Raw genomic sequence first — 25,277 nt, 5'->3', positions numbered from 1 at the left:
TAGCTCATTTTCAACTCCAGGAAAACATTTTTGCTGGCTGTAAGTGCTTTCTGTTGCGCAAATTTGGACAATTTCAACTCAATTCCAAGCACACATGGGCCAGAGGACAACATTGATTCTAATGCAGCACTGATGAGCAATTTCGCTAAAGGCAACATCTAGGTGGTCAATACTGGAAGTGCAAAATGTCGCAGTGGTGCAGCAAAGGGTGTTCCTCAAGGTTGGATAAGACAATTTTGTGCAAAGTAAAGGGAGCTGTGTGATACTTGGTACTGCTTGATACAGACATTGCATACTTAGTTATCCATGGGATCTGATCAATGCTGGAAAAGCCATTATTTATTGTCCATCCCTAATTGCCCTTGGGAAGGTGAACCATTGTAGTCTATGTGGTGTGGTGCTACCATAGTGCTGTGAGCTAGGGAGTTCTAGGATTGTGACTCAGAGACAATGAAGGAATGGTGATACCTTTCAAAGTCATCATGCTTTGTGACTTGGAGTTGTCCAGGTCTTGCTGCATGTAGGCGGGGACTGTTTCATGATCTGAACTGTTGCAAATAGAGCTGAATTCTGTTCAATCTTCAGCAAACACCTCCACTTCCAACTTTCTGATGAAGGGAAGGTCAATGATGAAGCAATTGAAAATAGTGAGGCCTCAGATGCAGTCCTGAGCAACTGCTGCAGTGATGACCTGGGGCTGAGATGATTGGAGCTGGAATTGTAAAGTGCTCAGTACCTATACTGGCACCCCTCCTTCAATGCAAATAAAAGTACAGTGAAAAGTTACTGTTTAATTTAAAAAATATATTAACAATATGATGCCCAGCATAATTATCAGGCAAAATGTGAATCGATATTGGATTCTAAGAGAGCAAACATTTAAGATTTAAATAAGTGAAATAAATTCCAATCATTGCCTGTCTAATGTAATTTTTTGATTTCAGTTGCTGGCACTTGGCACTTTTTCTACTGTGCAAGTTAAAGGTTAATACAATGCTGTTAACTTCTGACCTGTTCTGAGCAGTATATTTATAATTGAGGAACATTTTATTCATTTACCATGAGGGACCTTGTGCTGTATGTGCGGATAAAAAATTGAAAACGCTGAAAAAGTCTGATTTTGTCTCAAAATAGAATGAGCTCTTAGTACAACCCCTTCTTTTACTATAAAACAAGCTGCTTGAAGGGAAAGAGCAGGCAATCTACAAAGCAGGCTCAGATCTTCATACCTGACGTATTTAGAAAATACACGTTCTCCAGCTTTTCCATGCACACTTTATGAGAACATTCGGGCTACAATGAACATGGAATGATCCAAAACTCCGGTGTAACGGGGAAAAAACCAATTGTTGTACATTGCAGCAAATAAAGTAAAAAGAATGCATTTGTCCGGCACTGTAATCCTTCAATGCGACAGCACATGTGTATTATGATCAAGGATTTGTTAATACCTAACGCTGTGACTTTAAATCGAACAAAACCTCATCATCGTATTTCGACAGTGACAGAGGCCTGATCTTGAATTATGTAGGTGTGCTGCAGATATAGTTTACACATTCCATAAATCTGATGCACCTTGTTAATATTTTATGCATAACTGCTAAATGCTATCAATCTGGAACAAGATTAGAGGCTCTTATTAATATAGGAATATGTGTGTGTTGATAGGTTAGATTATCGTTCAATCCAGCTCTTCCCTTCATTCCTATACCAAGTAATGGACTGTTGGATGTGTGTGTGTAAACTCATGCAAATGCTGTATAATATTCCATTGTCGTGTTTTACTGTAAGGCGTAAGATAAGAAACATTTAGACCAAACATTGTACAGTATGTTTGGTTATTGACACCGCAGCAAATGGGGATAGTTGATAACAAAGTACACGTTGGGACTGATAAGTTATTTCATGTTTTTTTCTGCATTTATTAGCCACGAGAGCGTCTCAACCAAACATGTATTTACACAAAATATACACAATACTTTCGGAGTATGAGGTATATAACCACTGACGAACTTTTACTGAAAGCTACCAATCAAATACACGGATGCCATAGCTTTGTGTGGTTGTATAAATTACTCGACTCTTTTTCTGCTGTCTAACAATTTTCTTACAAAATTGAATATTACAACAAAAAACATGTTCTGTACACGAGTATTAAAATATTCAAATTACAAAAATTATGTACTGTACATAAATATAAGACAGTGTGTTACTTAGAGTTAAACACAATCCTTCATTCGATCGTATTTAGATACCGATAGTATGGGCCCGTTCACTAAACATTATAACCCAGGCAAAAACGTTTTGAGCCTCACACCTTATACATTCTTCCCATCATTGAGGTTTTAGGAAACAGATCCTACCTACCAGTCCAGTCCCCAATAAAGTGCAAGGATAAACCACTATCCTTCCATTCTCCAACCGAATTGTGTCCCAAATGGTTCGATTATACATTTGCAGGGTAAGGACTCCTGTCGTCATCGATATCCACTTCTTCGTCACTATCCTCGGACACTTCCGATTCATTTTGCTGAGAAGCGGGGGAGGTCGAGCAGTGCGACCCATTCAATAACACCCCTTTATTCTGTTCCGGACTCAGGCAACTCTCTCGACCCTTCTCGCACTGGCTTTCGATGGATTGATCCGAATTGTCTGATTCTTCTCTTTTGGCCCCTTGAGGATTTTCCTGTAATTAAAAAAAAATTATTTTCTTACCTTACGTGCAGCAGGAGTAAAATATGCAAGCTAACTACTGTGACTGAAAGCTCATGATATCCTATGTCATAGCGTTTTAAGTAACCTTCACGATTTATCATTGTTCTGTAAATAAATTTCGACGCTGCATATGGTTAGAAAATAATGATCAGGTTAAGAATTCTTTTCAAATTATTTTGTTAAAACGCGCGCGAAGCCCCAAATTGCACCTGAGAAATTCAGTTGATATTCTGAAGTGTGAAGACTAAGTTTGTGGCTTGTAACTTTATTTTGAACAGCCAAATAAGATTGATGCTGTTGCTACATTCACACATCCATATTTTAAGATGCACATTTTGATTGCAAGGTGCTTGGAAAATGCTTTAACACATCCGAGGTTTATCTTTCTCATTGTAGGTGTTATTTAATTAGCCAGGTTACATTGCCAGTTTGCGGCCCATAGTACTGGAGGATCTAGCAAAAAACTCTCAGTAGTTTTAAGAAAAAGTCATCGACCTGTTTCTCTCTCCACTGATACTGCCGGCCTTGCGGAGTATTTCCAACATTTTCTGGTTTTAGCTCAACAGAAAATATTTTTCTGCGTTGTAACTTAGAGGCGGGCAGTATCATCCAAGCCAATGTTTTCCTCTCAGGCATATGTGGCAGCCTGAAAAATCAACACAAATACTCCTGCCATTTGGGCCAAGGTAGCAAATATGTGCCCAGAATGAATAACTGAAATGCTTCCTCTCCCTAAGACATGAACTCGTTTGCCTGGCACTCTCGACTGTACAGTACTTCTGTAGCCTTCGGTGGCGTTAAAAGGGAAGAATTATTTGGAACGGTTTGAAAAGCTATCCCCCCACTAGTAACTGTTACTTATACAGTTGCACGATACAGTGAAGGTACCTTAGCAAAGCGATAGAGCGATTTTGGACCTGATTGACTTGCCTTCACACTCTCACAACTCCATTACATGAATGCAGTGTTCCACTAGGTAGTCTCTAGGACTTTGTGGGGCTGTTTTTTTTTTAAATTAGTTCCTCTTTGGCTACGAGGGAATGTCCTGGAAAGCTGAAAAGTTAACGGCGGTGACGTTGTCGCTGTCAGCTTATCTACAGTCGATCACTTAGAAATCATAATGAGTTAATATAATTATTTCTACAGTAAATCTAAGACTTTAAGAACAATTTCGGAGTATTAGTACTTACCACAGTGTGTTATTACATTTAAAAGGCCTGGACCTCAACACAATGTTTACAACTCTCTTTCAAAATAGGAACGTCTGTAAGCCACTGCTACAAATTAAATCAAAAATTGGCTGGGTAAAAACTATCTGTACTATATCCAGAATGTCATTGTCCAGTATACTTTTTCCTGTTGTGGGAAATAACTGTGCTGTCAATAGTGTAAGGCCCCTTTATGAACGAGCCTATTTAGTTTTGGTATTTAAAATTAACTTCGACCAATTTGAGACTCTACCTAGAAGCAAGAGTGAACTGGCCAGTCTATGGGATTACTTCATTTAAATTAATTGGCTATTAAATTTTTGGCTTCACTCTTTTGATTTTTCTGAACTAAAAATACTTTTATTTTAAGAATATTAAAAATCTATTGTTTTAAATGTAGTTACCAATAAAATAAGTAGCAAAATGTCAAATTTGAGCCACAATGCCTCCAACTCCCCTCTAAACTGGACACAACAAACTTTTTAAAACTCACTGGTGAACAATGAAAGTTAATAGATTTGTAAAAAAAACGACATTTTTCTAAACGATACACATTCGCAGATTGTATCTAAGTTCCTAGTTGGCCTGTACTTTTATAGCCTGCTGCTATCAGACTACTGTCTAAATTGCTAGGTGCAGCATTATGTTCGAAGCCGAAAATACAATGAACCAGGTGTATTATGTAATGCATGTCAATAATTTAATAAATGCGTTTACTCATGTGCCCGTTCAACGATGGAATAATAAATATTCTTTGAATTGCGTGGATACTTTGTCGACATTTAGCAAGAATTAATTAGACAAACAACATATGGGATTGCTGAAGAATTAATAGATACTTAATGCAGAGAACGTGAAACGGCCAAAATAATTGATATAGGAACTACATTAGAAGCTTTTAACATTTGTGCAGCTCCAGTGCTTCATCCTGAATTCCAGCATGACTATTTGTCTTTTCAATCAAGGTAGAGAGGTTAAATAGCCTTTCAAATTACTTCAGCACACAAAATTTAATAGGCTGCAACAGTAAAGATAAGTTCATTAGAACATTCATTTCTATGACAACGAAAACCTCAGTCTCCACAGAGAGTAGATGGGAGCAGAATCTCCGTACCTGTTTGAGCCGCCGCCACTTAGCTCTGCGATTCTGAAACCACGTCTTTACCTGCAGAGAAGAACAAACAATCTGAGCTTTAGTGCAGTGGATAGTTTTTCTACGGATTCCTGCCAGAAATCTGTACATAAAATCAGTGTAACTGCTGCTTTGAGGACTATTACATAGAATGCATTCTAGAGTTCTTTTTTTAAAAAAAACTCAAGTAACGTGATCCCCAGAATTAACAGAAGCTCAAGAACGTTAAGTATAAAGAACAAATAAAATCATTTAAAAAAAAACTGAAAATGCAGTGGGAACATACTTAACAAGCAGTTACAGGAACTCTATAGAGTATAATATTCTAAATGATATGGTGGGGGGAAAAACATTCGGATTAATTTTAGTTTTGTGTGTAAAATTAACGATCCCTATATAAAATATCTTTGAACATTTTCATCATCAAATGTTGATATTACGTAGAATTACCCTATGTGCACCATCGCTGTTTGTACAAATGTCTACAAATAGTTTTGGCATGGAAGCTATTTACACAATTTTACATTCAGTTGTTTATCGTGCTTTTCATGTACCTGTCTCTCACTTAGTTGCAACATCTTGGCGAGTCTTTTTCGTTCAGGGGGTGAGAGATATTTCTGGGTCTCGAATTTCTTTTCCAGTTCAATGGTCTGATCGTTTGAGAATCGAACCTGCCCCCCTTTTCTTTTGTGCGGTGGCCTTTGAATAAAATGGCTCCATATCAACGGTTTTCCTGCAGGAAAATCAACCAAAACAATAGGAATGATAATGATATGATAATGATCATATCACAAAGTGCTAATTGAATCAAGGGATTAAAATTACATTTGAATGTTATTTCAGCAGCTTCTTTTGTATAACCACACAATTGCATGGGCTAATATTCATGTTATACGAATTAAAACGTCGACATAAATTACACAGAAGATGGAAATCCAGAACTGACCTAACTATTATTATAATAGAATTATATATTCACAGAAGGCTAAATCTGACGACAAATTGGTTGTTTATTTGTCGCTTATACCCCATATTAAACTTGTTCTTATTTATTTGCAGCGCTTGATAGACAGTGAATTATAAAAAGCTCCAAAAGCAAGTTAGGACAAGGACGTTGAAAACAGAGGTCCGGGGTCTCTTTCTCACAATACAGCATTGATTTCATACGAGCCTTGAAGGTTTGTGTGAAACCTACCAATTCAGGACTATGGCAACATTTCCGTCAATGTGTTTCCTGTTGGTCTATCTTGCAAAAGGGCTGTTATTTCCTTCTGCTCGTTGACAAAAATGAGTCAAGGAAGCCGAGATATGCTGTTTTATGGTTTCTATGTAACAGTTCACTATAGTACACTACAAGCAATCTTGAAAATGCGTTAAAGTTTTTAAATGCCTTGTAAAGATCGACTGGGCTATTTACTTGACACTTCTAGCACGAAGTCTAGTTGAATATAAATTAGAAATTGTGTATTCTTGTTTCCATTCCAGTTAACTCAGAGTAAATTTATCATGTGATGTTTTATGCTTATCAAGTTACTTTGCAATGATTCTGATTCTTGCTCCTTTCATCACTGAAAGTGCCCGTTTGTTTACGATAGAACGAAATACACGTCCACATTGCCGAGATAATTCCACCAAATCATGTTAAATTAATGTATTCAAAAATTGACTTTGGCGAGAATCAAAACGCAATTAAATCCTTCTAATTTCCGCATAACAGTTATTTTCCGAGAGTTTCGCTTGCGTCATCTCCCACTTCAATTGCTACAAAACAGCCGCAAAAAAAGGAAGCAACTGGTTATTTTAGCTGCCATAAAGTCACATCCCACACAGAGGAAATGAACAATATCAGAAAAACGTATCCCGGCTATCAGAACTCGAGTGTTTCCTGTATATGTCTGTATTGAGGATGTCGATAAAATAATCAGCAGTGTGCACGACTCCCGGGGAAGAGTCTGCCTCTGACTAAGAGGAAAACATTTAACAGCTCTGTAACCAGATTTACTCCTATCGAGAGCTCAAGATTTCCTGTATGAACGAAATAAGGTCAGCCCTTGAGAGCACAAGCTGTTGGATTAGCCCAAGGTGCAATTTGTACAGAATGTGACCTATCAATGAACGGATTTGCAGAAGCAAAACTCGCTTATATTTATCGGCTGCTGATGTTTATTTTTCGAATGGCTCTCTCAAAACATGATTTGGCAACAATTTTAAAAATAAGTACAACATCCTACGGCCAATGTTAGGGTTGGTAAAGATTTCTGACAATCCCCTTTCCTCTTTCTCCCAAGGGAGTATGTCGGGTAGAAGCAATATGCAAAAGAACAAACTGCGAATAGTTCTTTCATTTTCATTTTCAGCTCTTTAAAGCAATCTTCAGATCTCATGCGGCTTATTATTTAAAGAAAAAAAGGGGGGGCATAATTAGTTTTATTTCAATGGAAAAGATTTAGTTCCGTAATCCCATCGCTGGATGTCCCGTGTGCATGGTAATCAGAGATACCAGCTCCTTTTGGAAACTGTACTCGAAGTCATCATTCCACAAGCTCTTGCGAAAGAATGAAATTGTCCCTGGGTTTGATTCGCCAAACGGTGTTAAATCACACAAACTGCTTTTAAATGTTATATTTAAAATCACCGAACGAAAACGAGCGCTCGAATTATGCCCAAGTGTTCACTTTTTAAAAAATCCTTCAGCGCAACTAAAGGAGCAAAATACATTTAGTGGGAAGGTTGTATCATCTCAACACACCCACCCCCGTTGCAGAATTCCCCTCCTTTCTGGAACAAAACAAAAACATAACCGACTTTAAGAGAACTTAAGATTGCAGCATATCGTTGGCAATGAGAAGAAATCTGAAACTAAACTGGTTCTTACCCAGCGTGTCCTGTCTGAGGAATGCGTGCGTGTAGTCGTTAACAGTCCTGGCAAAGGGGTACAGGGGTCCAGTGAAGGCGCTGCTGCCGTACGGTGTCAGGGCCGGGTGGTGAAAGGCTGGATGGATTGGAGTTGGCTCGTAGATTGGAGTTCGGTACGGGGAAGCTATACTGGTGAAGGACGAATTGGGGGACGGCAGAGCAGGCCCGGGGGCCACTGTGGTCGAGTGAGGGGCCCCATTGCGTCCCAGGATGTCGTCGATGTAGAATGGGGTCGGGTGCACCGCTTGCATCGGGGTCGGCGCGTACAGCGGCAGATTCACACTCACGGCCGACGAGCTGGCGTGTTGCTGGTATTGCATCACGGCCGGTGTCCAGAGCGCTGTGTGTGTGTTTGGAGATTGGGAGGGGAGGGGCGGGGGGGGGAAAAGGGGGGTCTCCTTCAGCACCGCTCTGGATGGAGGAAAGGATGGGAACCGCTACAAGTCAGGACCGGGATATTCCTGCAGTGAACAACTTAAACTTAGCACCAGTGCAGCCAGAGAGAGATTTCTATGGGCCTGGGCGGAGCCACGGTGCCTGTGTCAATTTCCCTTCCTTAGCCACTCGCTGATTGGCTGCAGATCAGGAGCTCGTGCTCAGACTTGCTGATCCGCCCCTTTGTCCCAATGCGCAGCCGCACTGAGGGACCTACCTTCAAATGACGGGGGCTGGGGGAATGAAAACACATTATCACTCAGGTAAACACAGGCAGAGCAAAGCGTGCAGACAGTCAGAACATATAGAGGGTACAGTAAGGTGTTATGCCAAAAGGGCCCACAGATATTGCGACCTTTTATTTACTGACAATGCTACCTATGTTATTTACACATGAGCGACCTGGAACATGCAGTATTTCCATCCGGCAACTGTTTCATCTCAAAAAAGGCCACATTTAGAGAAAACAAAACAAGAGGTCATTCAGTTCATAGTGACTTGGCAGAATCCTGACATCCGAATCTACCCCTGTAGATGGCGGCAACTATGTTCCGCCAGCGGTTGTAGAAAAAAATGCTCGCGTACCTGTCTCTATTAAAATAGGCATGAACATTGGTGTCTCTGCTGGGAATTCGGCGCAATATTCACTTCCATTCTGAATGCTTCAGCAGAGCCGGTCACGAAATATTTGAAACTGTCGATGGAAAAACAAACCTACAACAACCCTGACCAACTTATTTGTTCCTCTCTTTTTATGATTTTAAGTGTCTAATTCCCAAACCTATTTTTAAACATAAATGGTATTTTGTGTTCTTCCATAACAGTGACCACCTGCTCCTTAACTAGGAGAAGAACATAAATTGTATCGGAAGTAAGCGTCACACATCAGAAGTGCGTGTTGCTCACTGTGATGAGTATTCAAAGATTTTCATGTTTGGCTGCCTGATGATGAACGGCCTTTGAGCTCATGGTGACAGTTTATTTCAGGGACTGAGACAGCCACAAACCAATCAACAATTTCAATCAGTGTTCTCACTTCTCCATTAGAGCGTTAGCAATACTTCAAGGAGAATGTGTATTACTAGGAATGATTGTGTTGTGGAATCGCGGTGTAGTGTTAAATGCATAACAAGTGGCTCCGAACGCTTCGGAGTTCTAATATACATTTGTTTACATTATATAAGGAAACACATTTGCACGAGTAAAATTAACATTTTTAACCTTATGGCAATGTGCTAAATTATTAATCTGGAAATACGTTAAAAATACACAAGGCGAGTTAAAGCATAAATACTTATAAAGGTTAGGGAAATTGTGCAACTTCAGACTTAAAACCAAAAAAAATCACTATGACACTATTGAGATTTAGTAACTGTAGTAAAGAAAGCGCGTTTAATTCCATGGTCGAAGAAAGGGCAGCAATTCCTAAGGTACTGCCTATATTATCCCCTGATAAAATAGTTAGTTTCATGAGTTCGTAATTTGTTGTAAAATATTTCGACTAAATGACGACAATAAATAAGTTAAAAGGCACAAATCAATCTGTCGGACTCTATTTCATCAATTACCATCACTGCCTGAATTTGACCCGATTCTTCATTATCCCGCTACAATTTCGGGGCGGGAAGCATTCTGAGCAACTGAGTGTGGAAATATTTCCAGCTACGCGGCATGTTATTCAATTTGTGAGCAGTATGTAATACGCTTCAATGCACATTCTATGGGAATACTCATTTAATTGAATCGACTGTATTTTGTTTTTCCAAGATCTCGCTGGCTGAGTTTACAGCGTTTATTAACACTGAAAACAGTCGCGGAAACAGAATGAAAGCAAATACCATCGGAACATGATGCCCTACTCTTTGCTGGATGACACTGGCTGTTTTATTTTTTTAAAAAATTACTTAAATAATCATGAAAAACAATTTAATTGTCAAGATAAACTGTCCGATATTGTAACATTTTGAATTGTCCAGAACTCACTTGTAAATTGGAGTGCAGATTAGAAGAAATGTATTAAACTAATCTAGTTTAACATTGGACCATCTATTCTGACTAACTTTAAATCGATGACATTGAAGCCTTGAAACTCCTTTAACTCGGCAATTGTCTTTCGGTTTGATGTAGTTAATACTAATTGCCTAATCTGGTGATTATCACCGATTGCTGTTGCCCTCAATGACTGCTTTCTATAGTGATTATATTATATCAGACAATACATTGATAATTGCAATCAAATCGCTTAATTCGTCAAATGACCCGAATAATACATCAGACTATATTTGCTTTTAAACTCATTGTTCATCTTGTGATGACAACGTTGTTTTTGTTAGAGGTGAATTATAATGTTTGCAAATTTCAGTAGATTGAAAACAGAACAGAATTAGCACATTAGCCATCAGGTACCAGCACTAAATCATTGCCTGCGGCAGTAAGATTCAGTTATCAATTGATTATTCCGCGATTGAGACTTGCAACAAAATAAGTTGCGCGTTCAATCGATTTCATCTCAGTAACTGGAAGGAAAAAAAATCGAAGGATTAATTATGAAAAGCTGAAGACATTAACAAGTTATGGTTAACTTCAGAATAACTGGGTTGTTCTGACAGTTTGGCAGTTAATGAGCCTTCCTAGTCTTTTCAATGAATACACTTTACCCTCAAATAATCTCTGCATTGAAATATATTGTACAGTTTTCAATCACTCATTTGCTAAATTTGTGAAAATTGTAAATATGCTTGGATGAACACTCTCTGGACCGAGACATAAGAGTTTCAGGATCCATCTGTACTGATGTAACTAACTACTCTTTAGTTGTGGAAATGATGGCATACGGCAATTGGCCTCAGTGTCCCAAGACTAAAGGCCGAATTTCTGGATTAATGACCCCGAGCATGTCAAGGCCCTCGGCGGAGGAGGGACTACTGTTTAATATTAGCCATAAACTGGTGAATAATTGTTGGTGAGCAGCAGAGTTCGCAAGCGGATATCGAATTCTGCCAGTACAGGAAATAAGTGATGCTCCGATGAGATTGACAACAATTTATTAAAGTTGTACTAGGGGCGCTCACCTTAGCCATCCACTTTACTATGTAATCAACCGACCTCTTACAAATCTTTTCAACACTGGCTATTTTCTGTCATTTAATGCTCGTAAAAAGCAGGCCAATTTACGTTGCTTCGAATGACAAATCTGGTTATGACGAACTACTTTGAAGAAGAGCTCCTTAAACTGTTCAATGATTCCGCCTCTTGGCGCCGTAATGGGCACCTGCCGCTAGAACGGCTCTTGACAGATAAAATAAATTATATTGAAGTCTTTCCAAATCAAAGACCTAGCAATATTCGTGCTGAAGATTCCAAGTGGGCCAAACGATGGAGGGTCAGGACGGCGCCACTGGTAAAACACGCCGGTGTTTAAACGAGGTTGCATCAGTCTCTTAAAGATAACTGTAATCTATTCTGAATGGGAGAGTGCTGGGGGCCATATAACATGTGAAGCGTTGTAAAATGCAGAGAGGCCACTGTTATACATTGTCAACACTTAAATCAGGCTTCAGTACCGCCAAAAAAATTCGAGTAGTAACTTCATGGAGTGTTTTCATTGAATTAGGCGTCTGCATATAAGTATAGTGGTGTGCAAAAATCTATATTTTCTTTGAGATAACAGATGCTCGAAAGTGTTCAAGCGGTTGTGACGCAGACCCTCATAGGTGCATAACATGGGGGGGGGCGGGGATGAAGATATGAGTTATTGAATTTGCACATATCCCGAGATGCTGATAAAAACAGATACAGGTGTTAGGCCCACCAAATTCCAATTAAACAAACCAGTAGGCAATAAATCTGAGCACAATTAGGATTGATCTGCCTGGGGTTGCAGAGCTGCCGTTTCTGGGATTCCGACACATGTCTGGACGAAAACAACAGATTCAATGGAAATCAAAGGACAAGCTCCTTCCATCAAAAGCACACTTACATAGAGATTCAGCAGCGCTCTGTCAAAACATCATTATATACTTTCCAGTTGGATTGCTGCTGTTGCTAGGAACCTAAAGTGACATTGTGCCCTAATTAACACCTCGTTTGAGGGCTAATTGTAATTTCATGGGTCATGCTGAAAAAGAACTATACATTGGGAGCTTGTCAGGATCTTTTTAACGCTCATTGTTGTTTAGGGACGTTACATGGTTAGTTTGCCATGAAGTAAATAATAATAAGTAAAAATATTCCTTAGTGAATGTGTTTATGAACAACATTTTTTTATCATGGGATGTGGGCTTCGCTGGCTGGGCCAGCATTTATTGCCCATAACAAAAACAAAACCAGAATTACCTGGAAAAACTCAGCAGGTCTGGCAGCATCGGCGGAGAAGAAAAGAGTTGACGTTTCGAGTCCTCATGACCCTTCGACAGAACTTGAGTTATTGCCCATCCCTAGTCGTCCTTGAGAAGGTGGTGGTGAGCTGCCTTCTTGAACCGCTGCAGTCTATATGGTGTAGGTACACCCACAAGTGCTGTTAGGAAGGGAAAGTTATTTAGATCGTAACCGCTGATGAAGATTTATTTACATTCATTCCGGGGACAGAACAATAATGTTAAGATATTCAGATCTGGAGTAGTGACATTTTCATGAATTAATTTCATGAATTATTCTAGCATAAATGGATAGGTTTAATTGGGACGTTTTAATGATTATTCAATCACCTCACATTACATCCGTAAAACTTCCTCCGCTATTTAAATTTGTATTTGGCCAGATGTCCTTTTACTTTGAGGTCAACTGTTCATCATCTGTACCACGAAGTAACATTGTGCATTTAATAACAAAGCTTCAATGATTTCAGATTGTAGGGAACAGCACAAAGCACAACATTTAAACAACTGATATAACTGTCTTATTTATCTCACCTAAACAACCTATGCACGAGCACTGTTTCCAAATAAGAATCCTATTTTGCCATATTACCAGTTCAATATCACATCGATCGCACACAGGAAGGGGTTTTGCTGTGCTCATGTTACCAATGAAAACCTTGCTGATTAATTAAAATGACCCCCTCCCAACAGAAAATGGCCACCCAGAATAATTGTCCTCATTTTAAGTCTGTCATGAATGCGTAGGCAAATCTATTCAAAACAAGCTTATTAAAATAAAATCCAAAATAGTTGAATACTTCTTAAAGCGCTATAGTTTTAATGCCTCGATCTAATTTTGAAATTGTTTTACCTCTAATTACGCTTACTGTATAACGGAATTAAATATAAAATGCCGCAAAACCTATTATTATTAGTGAAATCTTCAGTCAAAATTTTACATCTGACCATTTTAAGAAATCGGATATTAATCCAATTATATACCTGTAATCAAAACTTTAAATCCGCTCACAGAAACCTGTTCTCCTATACACTTGGTACTTCCTTTTGCACCAACTCCTCTGCAGCTGTGCGATTAATAGACAATAGATTGATAATTACTGTCTCTAAGGGAACAAGTCTTGACAGGTAGCACAAGGCCGTCAAGCGAAGGGAAGAGCTGCCACACTATTAGTTTGGAAAGATAATTGTCAAATGACCAACATTTACAAGTAGATGATCGGTGAGTTAAGCAAGGGTCCGAGCAAGGCAAGTTTCAAGCAAATATATGAATATTCTCGCATCATGTTGCAATTTATGGGATTAAAGACATTTTGGTTAAGAACTAATCTAATTAAAGTTGCCTTTCTATCGGACAGATTTTAACAAAAGCAAAATACAACAGTTGCTGGAAATCTGAAATAGAAACAGAAAATGTTGTTTATACTCAGGTCAAGCAACATCTGTGGAAAGAGATAGAGAGTGAGTTAATGTTTCAGGTGGATGATGTTTCATCAGAACTGGGAAAAGTTAGAGATATAGCAGGTTTTAAGCAAATACTGAGTAGGGGTAGGGAAAGAGGAGAGGCAAGAAGAATAAAAGGGAAGGTCTTTTCCTTAATCTTTCCTGCTTTCCACCCCATCACAGGCAATGTTCCCTCTAAATTACTATGCATGACCTGTTTGTTGCATTGTGTGGACCCGTTAAAATTGCTGCATGGCCCTGCATGTGAGTATGGGAATATACGAATTAGGATCAGTAGGCCATTCGGCCCCTTGATCCTGCTCTGCTGTTCAAAAAGATCATGGCTGACCTGACCTGATTGACCCGCCTACCCTCAATAACTTTTGGCTCCCTTGTTAGTCAAGAATCCATACCTCTGCCTTAAAAATATTAATTGACCTTGCCTCCACTGCTCTTAGAGGAAGAGAGTTCCAAAGATTCACTCTGAGGGAAAACATTTCTTCTCATCTCCGTCTTAAATGGGAGACCCCTTATTTTTAAACTGTGTTCCCTAGTTCTCATCTCTCCCACAAGGGGAAACATCCTTTCAGCATCCACACTGAAGTGCCCTCAGGATCTTATATATTTAAAAAAGATCATCTCTCGTTCTTCTAAACTCCAATGAATACAGACCCAGCCTATACAACCTTTCCTCATAAGATAAACCCCCCCATCCCACGTATCAGTTCAGTGAACCTTCTCTGATCTGTTTTTAATGCATTTATATTCTTTCTTAAATAAGGAGACCAAAACTGTACATGGTACTCCAGATTGGTCTCACCAATGCCCTGTGCAATTGTAGCAAAACATCCTATTCCCCTTCAATAAATGACAACATTCCACATGTACTTTGCATCAGTCTTCACGGTGGAAGACATGAGTGACATCCCCAAAGTTCAAGAAAGTTGGGGGGCAGAGGTGAGTATGGTGGCCATTACCAAGGAGAAGGTACTAGGAAAACTGAAAGGTCTGAAGGTGGTTAAATCACCTGGAACAGATGGATTACACCCCAGAGTTCTGAAGGAGATAGCTGAAGAGATAGTGGAGGCGTTAGTGGTGATCTTTCAGGAATCACTGGAGTCAGGGAGGGTCCCAGAGGACTAGAAAATTGCTAATGTAACTCTCCTGTTTAAGAAGGGAGTGAGACAAAAGACAGGAAATTACAGGCTGATTAGCCTGACCTCAGTCGATGGTAAGATTTGAGAGTCCATTATTAAGGATGAGATTTCAGAAGGGGCAAAGTCAGCATGGTTTCATCAAGGGGAGGTCATGCCTGACAAATCTGTTAGAATTCTTTGAGGAGGTAATGAGTAGGTTAGACAAAGGAGAGCCAATGGATGTTATCTACTTGGACTTCCAGAAGACCTTTGACAAGGTGCCGCACAGGAGGCCGCTCAGTATGTTAAGAGCCCATGGTGTTAGAGGCAAAGTGCTAGCATGGATAGAAGATTGGCTGTCTGGCAGAAGGCAAAGAGTGGGGATAAGGGGGTCCTTCTCAGGATGGCGCCCGGTGACTAGTGGAGTTCCACGGAGGTCAGTGTTGGGATCACAACTTTTCACTTTATACATTAATGATCTAGATGAAGGAACTGAGGGCATCCTGGCTAAGTTTACAAATGATACAAAAGATGGGTGGAGGGACAGGTAGTATTGAGGAGGCAGGGAGGCTGCAAAAGGATTTGGACATGTTAGGAGAATGGGCAAAGAAATGGCAGATGGAATACAAAGTGGGGAAGTATGAGGTCATGCACTTTGGTAGGAAGAATAGGGGCATAGACTATTTTCTAAATGGGGAGAGAATTCGGAAATCTGGAGTGCAAAGGGACTTTATATTCCTAGTCCAGGATTCTCTTAAGGTTAACTTGCAGGTTGAGTCGGTAGTTAGGAAGGCACATGCAATGTTGGCATTTATTTCGAGAGGACAAGAATATAAAAGCAGGGATGTGCTGCTAAGGCTTTATAAGGCTCTGGTCAGACCACATTTAAAATATTGTGAGCAATTTTGGGCCCCATATCTCAGGAAGGATGTGTTGGCCCTGGAGATGGTCCAGAGGAGGTTGACGAGAACGATCCCAGGAATGAAAGGCTTAACATATGAGGAACGTTTGAGGATCTGGATCTGTACTCAGTGGTGTTTAGAAGGTTGAGGGGGGATCTGACTGAAACTTACAGAATACTGTAAAGTTGTGATAGTAGGAGATTTTAACTTTCCACATATTGACTGGGACTCCCATATTGTAAAAGGGCTGGATGGCTTGGAGTTTGTCAAATGTGTTCAGGAAAGTTTTCTATATATATATATATATATATATATATATAGAGGTACCAACGAGAGAGGATGCAATACTTCATCTCCTGTTAGGGAACCAGACAGGTCAGGTGACAGAAATATGTGTTGGTGAACATTTTGGGTCCAGTGACCACAATGTCATTAGTTTTAAGTTAATTATGGATAAGGAAAGGTCTGGTCCTCGAGTTGAGATTCTAAAATGGAGAAAGGCCAATTTTGTGGAAATGAGAAAGGATCTAGGAAGAGTGGATTGGGATAAGTTGTTTTCTGGCAAGCATGTGTTCAGTAAGTGGAAGGCATTCAAAGGTGAAATTTTGAGAGTGCAGAGTTTGCATGTTCCTGTAAGGATTAAAGGCAAAGTTAACAGGCATAGGGAACCTTGGTTTTCAAGGAATATTGGCGATCTGGTTAAGAAGAAGAGAGAGGTGTATAGCAGGTATAGGCAACAAGGAGCAAATTAGGTACTTGTATAGAAAATGTAAGAAAATACTAAAGAAGGAAATCAGGAAGGCAAAAAGAAGACATGAGGTTGCTTTGGAAGATAATGTGAAGGTAAACCTGAAGGGTTTCTGCAAGTATATTAAAAGTAAAAGGATTTTAAGGGACACAATTGGTCCCCTTGAAGATCAGAGTGGTCGTCTTTGTGTGGAACCTCACGAGATGGGGGAGATCTTAAACAGTTTTTATGCATCAGTATTTACTCAAGAAACTGGCATAGTGTATAAGGAAGGAAGGGAAACAAGCAGTAGTGTCATGGAACATATCGAGATTAAAGAGGTGGAGGTGCTTGCTGCCTTACAGCGAATAAAGGTAGATAAATTCCCCAGGCCTGACATGATATTCCCTCGGACCTTGAGGGAGACTAGTGTAGAAATTGCAGGGGCCCTGGCAGAAATATTTAAAATGTCCTTTGCCATGGGTGAGGTGCCGGAGGATTGGAGAGTAGCTCCTGTTGTTCCATTGTTTAAAAAAGACTCCAAAAATAAACCAGGTAATTACAGGCCAGTGAGCCTGACGTCAGTAGTAGGTAAATTATTGGAAGGTGTTCTGAGAGATCGGATGTACAATTATTTGGACAGCCAAGGGCTGATTAAGGATAGTCAGCATGGCTTTGTGCATGGTAGGTCATGTTTAATGAACCTTGTAGAGTTTTTCAAGGATGTTACCAAGAAAGTAGATGAAGGAATGGCTGTGGACGTTGTCTACATGGACTTTAGTAAGGCCTTTGACAAGGTCCCACATGGGAGGTTAGTTCAGAAGGTTCAGACACTTGGTATCCATGGAGAGGTTGTAAACTGGATTCGAAATTGGCTGTGTGGGAGAAGACAGAGAGTGGTAGTGGATGATTGCTTCTCAGACTGGAGGTCTGTGACTAGTGGTGTGCCTCAGGGATCTGTGCTGGGACCATTGTTGTTTGTTGTCTATATCAATGATTTGGATGATAATGTGGTAAATTGGATCAGCAAGTTTGCTGATGACACTAAGATTGGAAGCGTTGTGGACAGCGAGGAAGGCTTTCAAAGCTTGCAGAGGGATCTGGACCAACTGGAAAAATGGGCCAGAAAATGGCAGATGGAATTTAATGCAGAAAAGTGTGAGGTGTTGCATTTTGGAAGGACAAACCAAGACAGGACATACACAATAAATGGTAGGGCACTGAGGAGTGCAGAGAAACAAAGGGATCTGGGAGTTCAGATACATAATTCCCTGAAAGTGGCGTCACAGGTAGACAGGGTTGTAAAGAAAGCTTTTGGCATACTGGCCTTCATAAATCAAAGTATTGAGTATAGGAGTTGGGATGTTATGGTAAGGTTGTATAAGACATTGGTGAGGCCAACTTTGGAGTATTGTGTGCAGTTCTGGTCACTTAACTACAGGAAGGATATCAGTAAGATTGAAAGAGAAGATTTACTAGGATGTTGCCGGGTTTTAAGGAGTTGAGTTACAGGGAAAGATTAAAGAGGTTAGGACTTTATTCCTTGGAGCGTAGAAGGATGAGGGGAGATTTGATAGAAGTTGACAAAATTATGAGGGTTATAGACAGAGTAAATGCGAGTAGGCTCTTTCCACTTAGATTAGGAGAGATAAACACGAGAGGACATGGCTTTCGGGTGAAAGGAGAAAGGTTTAGGGGGAACATTGGGGGGAACTTCTTCACTCAGATAGTGGTGAGAGTGTGGAAGGAGCTGCCATCTGATGTGGTGAATATGGGCTCACTCTTAAGTTTTAAGAATAAATTGGATAGATACATGGATGGGAGTGGTCTGGAGGGTTATGGACTGGGTGCAGATCAATGGGATTAGCGGAATAATATTTCGGCACAGACTAGAAGGGCCGAATGGCCTGTTTTCTGTGCTGTAGAGTTCTATGGTTCTATAGTTCTACTGAAAGGCCTGAATAGAGTGGACGTGGGGAAGATGTTTCCATTAGTAGGAAAGACTAGGACCTGGGGCACAGCCTCAGTGTAAAGGGACGACCTTTTAGAACAGAGATGAGGAGAAACTTCTTTAGCCAAAGAGTGGTGAATTGATGGAATTCATTGCCACAGAAGGCTGTGGAGGCCAGGTCATTGAGTGTATTTAAGAGCGAGATGGATAGGTTCTTGATTGGTAAGGGGATCAAAGGTTATGGGAAGAAGGCAGGAGAATGGGGTTGAGAAACTTATCAGCCATAATTGAATGACAGAGCAGACTTGATGGGCCGAATGGCCTAATTTCTGCTCCTATGCCTTATGGTCTTATGGTCGTATGCCTTCCAAATCACTTACTGCACCTGCATACTAACTTTTCCTGATTCTTGTACCAGGACACCCAGATTCCTCTGTTCCTCAAAGTTCTGCAAAATCTCTCCATTTAAATAATATGCTGCTTTCTGACTCTTCCTGCCAAAGTGGACAAATTCACACTTACCCACATTATACTCCATTGGCCAATTTTTTGCTCACTCACTTAACCTATCTTTGTCCCTTTGCAGACACTTTGGGCAGAATTTTATGGTCCTGTCAAAGTCAATGGACTTTTGAATGGCTCATTACATTTTACAGTCCCACTCCCACCTCAAGGGGACCATGAAATTCTACCCCTTATGTCCTCTTCACAAATTAATTTTCTTCCTATCTTTGTGCCTTCAGCAAATTTAACAACCAAGCCCTTCACACAAGTAATTAATAAAAATTGTAAATATAAATTGTGGAGGCCCCTGCACTCGTCCCTGTGGCACTCCACTAGTGCCAACCCGAATAAGACCGATTTATCCTGACTCCATTTCCTGTTAACTAACAATCCTCTATTTATGCTAATATGTTACCCCCTACGCCATGAGCTCTTATTTTGCGTAGGAACCTCTGATGTGGGACCTTGTCAAATGCCTTTGGAAATCTCAGTACAGCATATCCACAGGTTCCCCTTTATCCACATTGCTTGTTACTTCCTCAAAGAACCCCTATAAATTAGTCAAACATCATTTTTCTTCCTCAAAACCATATTGACTCTGCTTGATTGCATTGAGATTTTCCAGCAAATTCCCTATGTAAGATGTTAAGCTAAGTGGGCTGTAGTTTCCTGCTTTCTGTCTCCTTCCTTCCTGTCTTTAGTAGTGGACTCATATTTGCTATTTCCCAAAATGATGGGACCTTTCCAGAATCTAGGAGATTTTGGAAAATTAAAACCAATACATGTACCATCTCAGCAGACACTTCGTTTAAGACCCTAGGATGAAGTCCATCAGGTCTTGGGGACTTGGAAGCTTTTAGTTTTAATAATTTTCTCAGTACCCTTTCCCTGGTGATTGTCATTGTGTTAAGTTCCTCCTTCCCTTTCACCTCCTGATTCATAATTATTTCTGGGATGTTATTTGTATCCTTTACAGTGAAGACAGATGAAAAATATCTATTCAATTCATCCACCATTTCCTTATTTTCCATTATTAATTCCCCACTCTTACACTTTAGAGGACCCACACTCACTTTTTAAATATCTGGAGAAACTCTTACCATGTTTTTATAATTCTAGTTAACTTTCTCCTGTACTTCAATTTCTCCTTTCTTATTAATCTTTTAGTCATTCGTCACTGTTCTTTATATTCTGTCCAATTTTCTGACCTGCCACGTAAACTTACAGAATTATACACATTTTCTTTCAATTTGGTACTATCTTTAACTTCTTTAGTTAGCAATGGGTGGTGTGTCCTTCCCTAATTCTTCTATAATTATTTTATATCATGCTCAATGTGACAACAACCTTGAGGAATTTGATTACTACCAATCCTTTAGGTGCAGAATTAATTTATAATGTTTTTAACCACAGGACTGTTTTCCCATTGTTCCTCCTTCACATCCTTTTTAAAAAATATATAATATACATAAAATAATTTAGAAGTCCGTTGAAAGATTGATATAAATATACCCACCAAGGGTCACACTGGACAAAACTCCAGCAAGACCATTGCGGCAGCAAACTCACAAAATGGTAGAGCACTGATTGTTGCCCCAGAAAACTGCTCCAGCTCAGACTAAACCAGAAAATAAATCTAGAACCTCAGGTTGTAATGCATTACATAGCACTTTAATCCACTGGGTTATTAAGTGTAAGGCTTTCAGACAATAAACATTGCAGATATAGGCTGTGAATTCTTTAGAAATGCACAGAGTTCTGAGGATACATGAACCACATCATCAAAATAATCAAATAGCAAGTCATCAAGAGCTTTCCATTTGTGTTCAGATTCCATTCATGGGAAAGGGCACCTCACCAAGCATCCGACAGAATGCACGTGGCAGGACAAAAGAGCAATTCCATTCCATGCAAATGCCCCTCCCCATAGAAAACAAAATAGGCAATTACATCCAATGTCAGAGATCATCCTAGATCTCTGCTTGACTATCATGATCTAAAGCTACTTGCAAATGTGCCCAAGCATCTTAATCATTCTGTAACCACCTGTACCTGTTTTTAAGCAGCATGCACCATCTGGTGGTTCTGAGTTCAAATTCCATTGATACTTGAGCAGAAAAGAAATCTAGGCTGATATTCTAACACAGGGAGTGCTGCACTGTCAGATATGCTCTTTCAGAATGATATATTAAACTGCTCTCACGTGGACATAAAAGATCCATTGACACAAAGAGCAGGAAGTTATCCAGAATGTCCTGAATATTCCTCAATTAACATCACTAAAGAAAAAAATTGTCTGGTCATTGTCACTTTTTTGTAGGAACTTGTTGCAAATTGACTGCCTTTTTCCTGCAGCAGTGACTAATTTGTCATAAATCACTAAGACAAACTAGTTATGAAAAAGGGCTGTATAAATGCAAGTCTTTCTTTATTGGTAGGGGACAATTGAAGCAATCTCATCTGCTACTCAATCTCACTTTTTCCCCTTCATTTTTGATGTTTCTTTGCTGTATACGGATCAGAATGTTATAGGAGGACACTAATTTTATTGCGTCTGTGTTGGTTCTTCGAAAAAGCTATCCAATTAGTCCCATGCTCCTACCATAACCCTGAAAAACTTTACTCTTCAATTATATACCCAATTCCTTTTTGAAAAGAACAATTAAATCCGCACTTCTAAAGAAAGCAATTTACACCTTTTATACAAAGTTTTTGAATCATTATGAAATTTTATTTTGAAATATATACAACCAGATACAGTGAGATTAAGCCTATAAAGAGCTTTAGATTATCCAGCATTAAGATATACATATTTTGTAAAGACAGGATATAGAAAGTTTTTAAACAATAATTAAAAATATTAGAAATAGTATGGAACATTATTTGAAAGGATTTTTTTTGAAATGATTCAATGTTGAAAAAAGGCAATGCTTCGAAAGTAACAATATTTGGATAATTGGAATTTTGAGGCAGTGAAACAAAAATATAGACAGCAATATGCATAAAAGCAGAATAAACCCTGATATAGAAATGTAATTAAAATTACAAATCACAGATTCACTAATTTTGTATTCTGAGAGGCAACTTAGATTTTGATACTGACAGGACTGGGTTGTCTTCCACAGACTTCAATTTGTCAAAAGCAGTTCTGTTTTCTTTGTCCTTTTTGTGTCTCTTATTGTGCTAAAAAGGTGAAAGCAGAGATTACCAACAGATTTAGTACATTAAACGAACAGGTAAATACATTCATTAATTCTTGGAACTTCTAGCCTTTATTTTGAGGCATTTTTGCAGCAAAATATTGAAATGTCTATACAAATTAAAGCATATAAACCCATTTGCTTTGAACTTGCTAATTAAGTACAGTATGTTTAATCTACAGCACAGAATTCATAAACACATCATGGAGTGATATTTGACTATTAGGCAACAAATTGGATCATATTGGGATGCAAATGGCTATTTCACCTGTAAGAATCTAAATTAATTTAACCATATATGAATGAAATGTAAACTATCAAGATCAGAGATTCTGTATCCATTTGAGCTTGTTACAGCTTCCCATAGTGTCTTTCACAATTAAGTTCCATCAATATTTGTACCTCTTCACTCATCCATCTGACAATCTTTATACTTAGCACATTTTGTACCAAGTTCTAGCATCTAGAGGTTCCAAGAGTCAATTAAAAAATATCCACCTATGACACATTGATCATGGTTTTAAACATTGACCTTAATTTTACAAAAATATAATATAGCTCCCTCTGAACATATTTTCAGCCCATTATACTGATATTTCCAAAAAATATTACATGGGGTAAAATTCCTACTCATTTGTGTCCATTGATCTCTGAAGGCAGAGGGGCATGTTAGCGGGGTGCTGAAAAAGGCATATGGGACTTGCCTTTATCAATCAAGGCATAGATTACAAAAGTAGGGAGGTCATGTTGGAGTTGTATAGAACCTTGGTGAGGCCATAGCTGGAGTACTGTGTGCAGTTCTGGTCGCCACATTATAGGAAGGATGTGATTGCACTGGAGGGGGTGCAGAGGAGATTCACCAGGATGTTGCCTGGGATGAAACATTTAAGTTATGAAGAGAGGTTGGATAGACTTGGGTTGTTTTTGTTGGAGCAGAGAAGACAGAGGTGACCTGATTGAGGTGTACAAGATTATGAGGGGCATGGACAGGGTGGATAGGGAACAGCTGTTCCCCTTAGTTGAAGGGTCAGTCACAAGGGGGCATAAAGTTCAAGGTGAGGGGCAGGAGGTTTAGTGGGGGGGGGGGGGGATGTGAGGAAAAACTTTTTTTTACCTAGAGGGTGATGACGGTCTGGAATGCACTGCCTAAGAGGGTGGTGGAGGCAGGTTGCCTCACATCCTTTAAAAAGTACCTGGATGAGCATTTGGCATGTCATAACATTCAAGGCTATGGGCCAAGTGCTGGTAAATGGGATTAGGTGGGTAGTACAGGTGTTTCTCAAGTGTCAGTGCAGATTCGATGGGCTGAAGGGACTCTTCTGCACTGACATTGTGATTTGTGCTAACTTTCTCAGCACAGTACAAAAACAGCCATTCCAGCACAAAATTGAGGAATTTCAAGCACAGCATTATGTCGAATGCACACAGAGCATCCATGACTTTTTGCACTGTTTTAAATAATACCGTGCTGGAAGCCAGTCCCTCCCAGAAAACAGACCACAGCCCCATATCAGATTATTCACCATGGCAAATTTCTGATAATTGTGTCTATATATGGGTCTTTGAAGAGGCTCTTAAAATTAAGCTTTTTATTCTAGGTGCTAAGGCACTTAAATGCATGTTAAAATCTTTTAATTTGCTAAGAAACTAACTGCTGTACAATGTAACTAGCAAATGGTTCTGCATAATTTTCATGGTCATTTTCAGTCAAAAAAAAGTAATCCATTAAAGTTGGTGCACCAAATGGTAAACCCATTTTCAGCTGTATTAATATAACTGCACCGGGTCACCACTCAAAATGATTATGGAATACTTTTTAATGCTAACGTTTGCCAAAAAAAAAACCCAACCTAAAACACTGTCCGCGTGCACTGGCTCATGTAAGATTTTATGCTTTGCAATTATGTTTGAGTGGAAACTTGAGCAAAAAAAAAATTACACTTTTGAAAACTAGCCCAACTTTGAACACAATTTGCACTCAGATTGCTGATTGCACCCAAAGCACATGTTTATAGCATTCCAAGTGAGTAGCTTTGCTGAGATCACCACCAAAATTTTATAAAGTTTGTGATAAAATAGTTGCCCACTAGATTATTTTCACTTACTATCTCACCATTCACCTATTTTACACTAATGAAAATGAACCCAGCAATGCAAGTTAATGGCACAACTTTATTTACCTTGAAGAAGGGGGCACCATCACTACTAAGGTGTAAATTTTCTTCAGTACTAAACTTCTCACTGGTAATGCTGTCATTCTGGATGCTTGCTTGCTCATCTTCCACAGACTCCTGAAAAACAAAATTTTATAAACTTATGCCAAAATTAACTGATTTTGAACTACATAACTCCCTGCCACCCATAATGAATGCTCCTCCAATCAGACTGTTTCTTTCCTGCATTTGCTGCATTTAGGCTCAGAGCCTATCAGATTAATCTCTTCAAATTTACTTCATTGCTCCCACCTGTCCACTTTGGCTTTGGCAAAGGATGTATGTTCCTTTGTCTGGAGTCTTGGAATTGTTAATTCTTCAACCATTAAGAATCACAAAGGAGGGGTTGCAAGGCAAATCCTAGCAGACTGGTAGACTCTGGTGGCTTTTATGAAATGTAGATGGTTTTCGCAGAATTC

At 39.4% G+C, this 25,277-nt stretch overlaps 2 protein-coding genes across 3 annotated transcripts in view; both read right to left on the bottom strand.

Annotated features, from left to right (window-relative positions):
* Positions 1-1,901: 1,901 nt before the first annotated feature.
* On the bottom strand, positions 1,902-8,438 carry hhex (hematopoietically expressed homeobox). The gene is made up of 4 exons (XM_041209834.1): positions 7,931-8,438; positions 5,610-5,788; positions 5,038-5,088; positions 1,902-2,686 (listed from the first exon to the last, which is right to left on the bottom strand). The coding sequence occupies exons 1-4, from the start codon at positions 8,289-8,291 to the stop codon at positions 2,447-2,449; spliced, it is 831 nt and encodes a 276-aa protein (XP_041065768.1). The 5' UTR covers positions 8,292-8,438; the 3' UTR covers positions 1,902-2,446.
* A 13,716-nt stretch (positions 8,439-22,154) lies between these two features.
* kif11 (kinesin family member 11) overlaps positions 22,155-25,277 on the bottom strand; it is a 40,181-nt gene continuing 37,058 nt past the window's right edge. For both annotated transcript variants that reach the window (XM_041210390.1, XM_041210391.1), the window contains exons 23-24: positions 24,826-24,936; positions 22,155-22,628 (exon numbers count right to left, since the gene is read on the bottom strand). In XM_041210390.1, the coding sequence (XP_041066324.1) occupies positions 22,506-22,628; positions 24,826-24,936 (234 nt within the window). In that variant the 3' untranslated portion in view covers positions 22,155-22,505. The remainder of the gene's footprint in view (positions 22,629-24,825; positions 24,937-25,277) is intronic.

Source organism: Carcharodon carcharias, chromosome 17, assembly GCF_017639515.1.
Source record: "Carcharodon carcharias isolate sCarCar2 chromosome 17, sCarCar2.pri, whole genome shotgun sequence".
Lineage (NCBI taxonomy): Eukaryota > Metazoa > Chordata > Chondrichthyes > Lamniformes > Lamnidae > Carcharodon > Carcharodon carcharias.
This window is presented reverse-complemented; position numbering and strand designations above follow the sequence as displayed.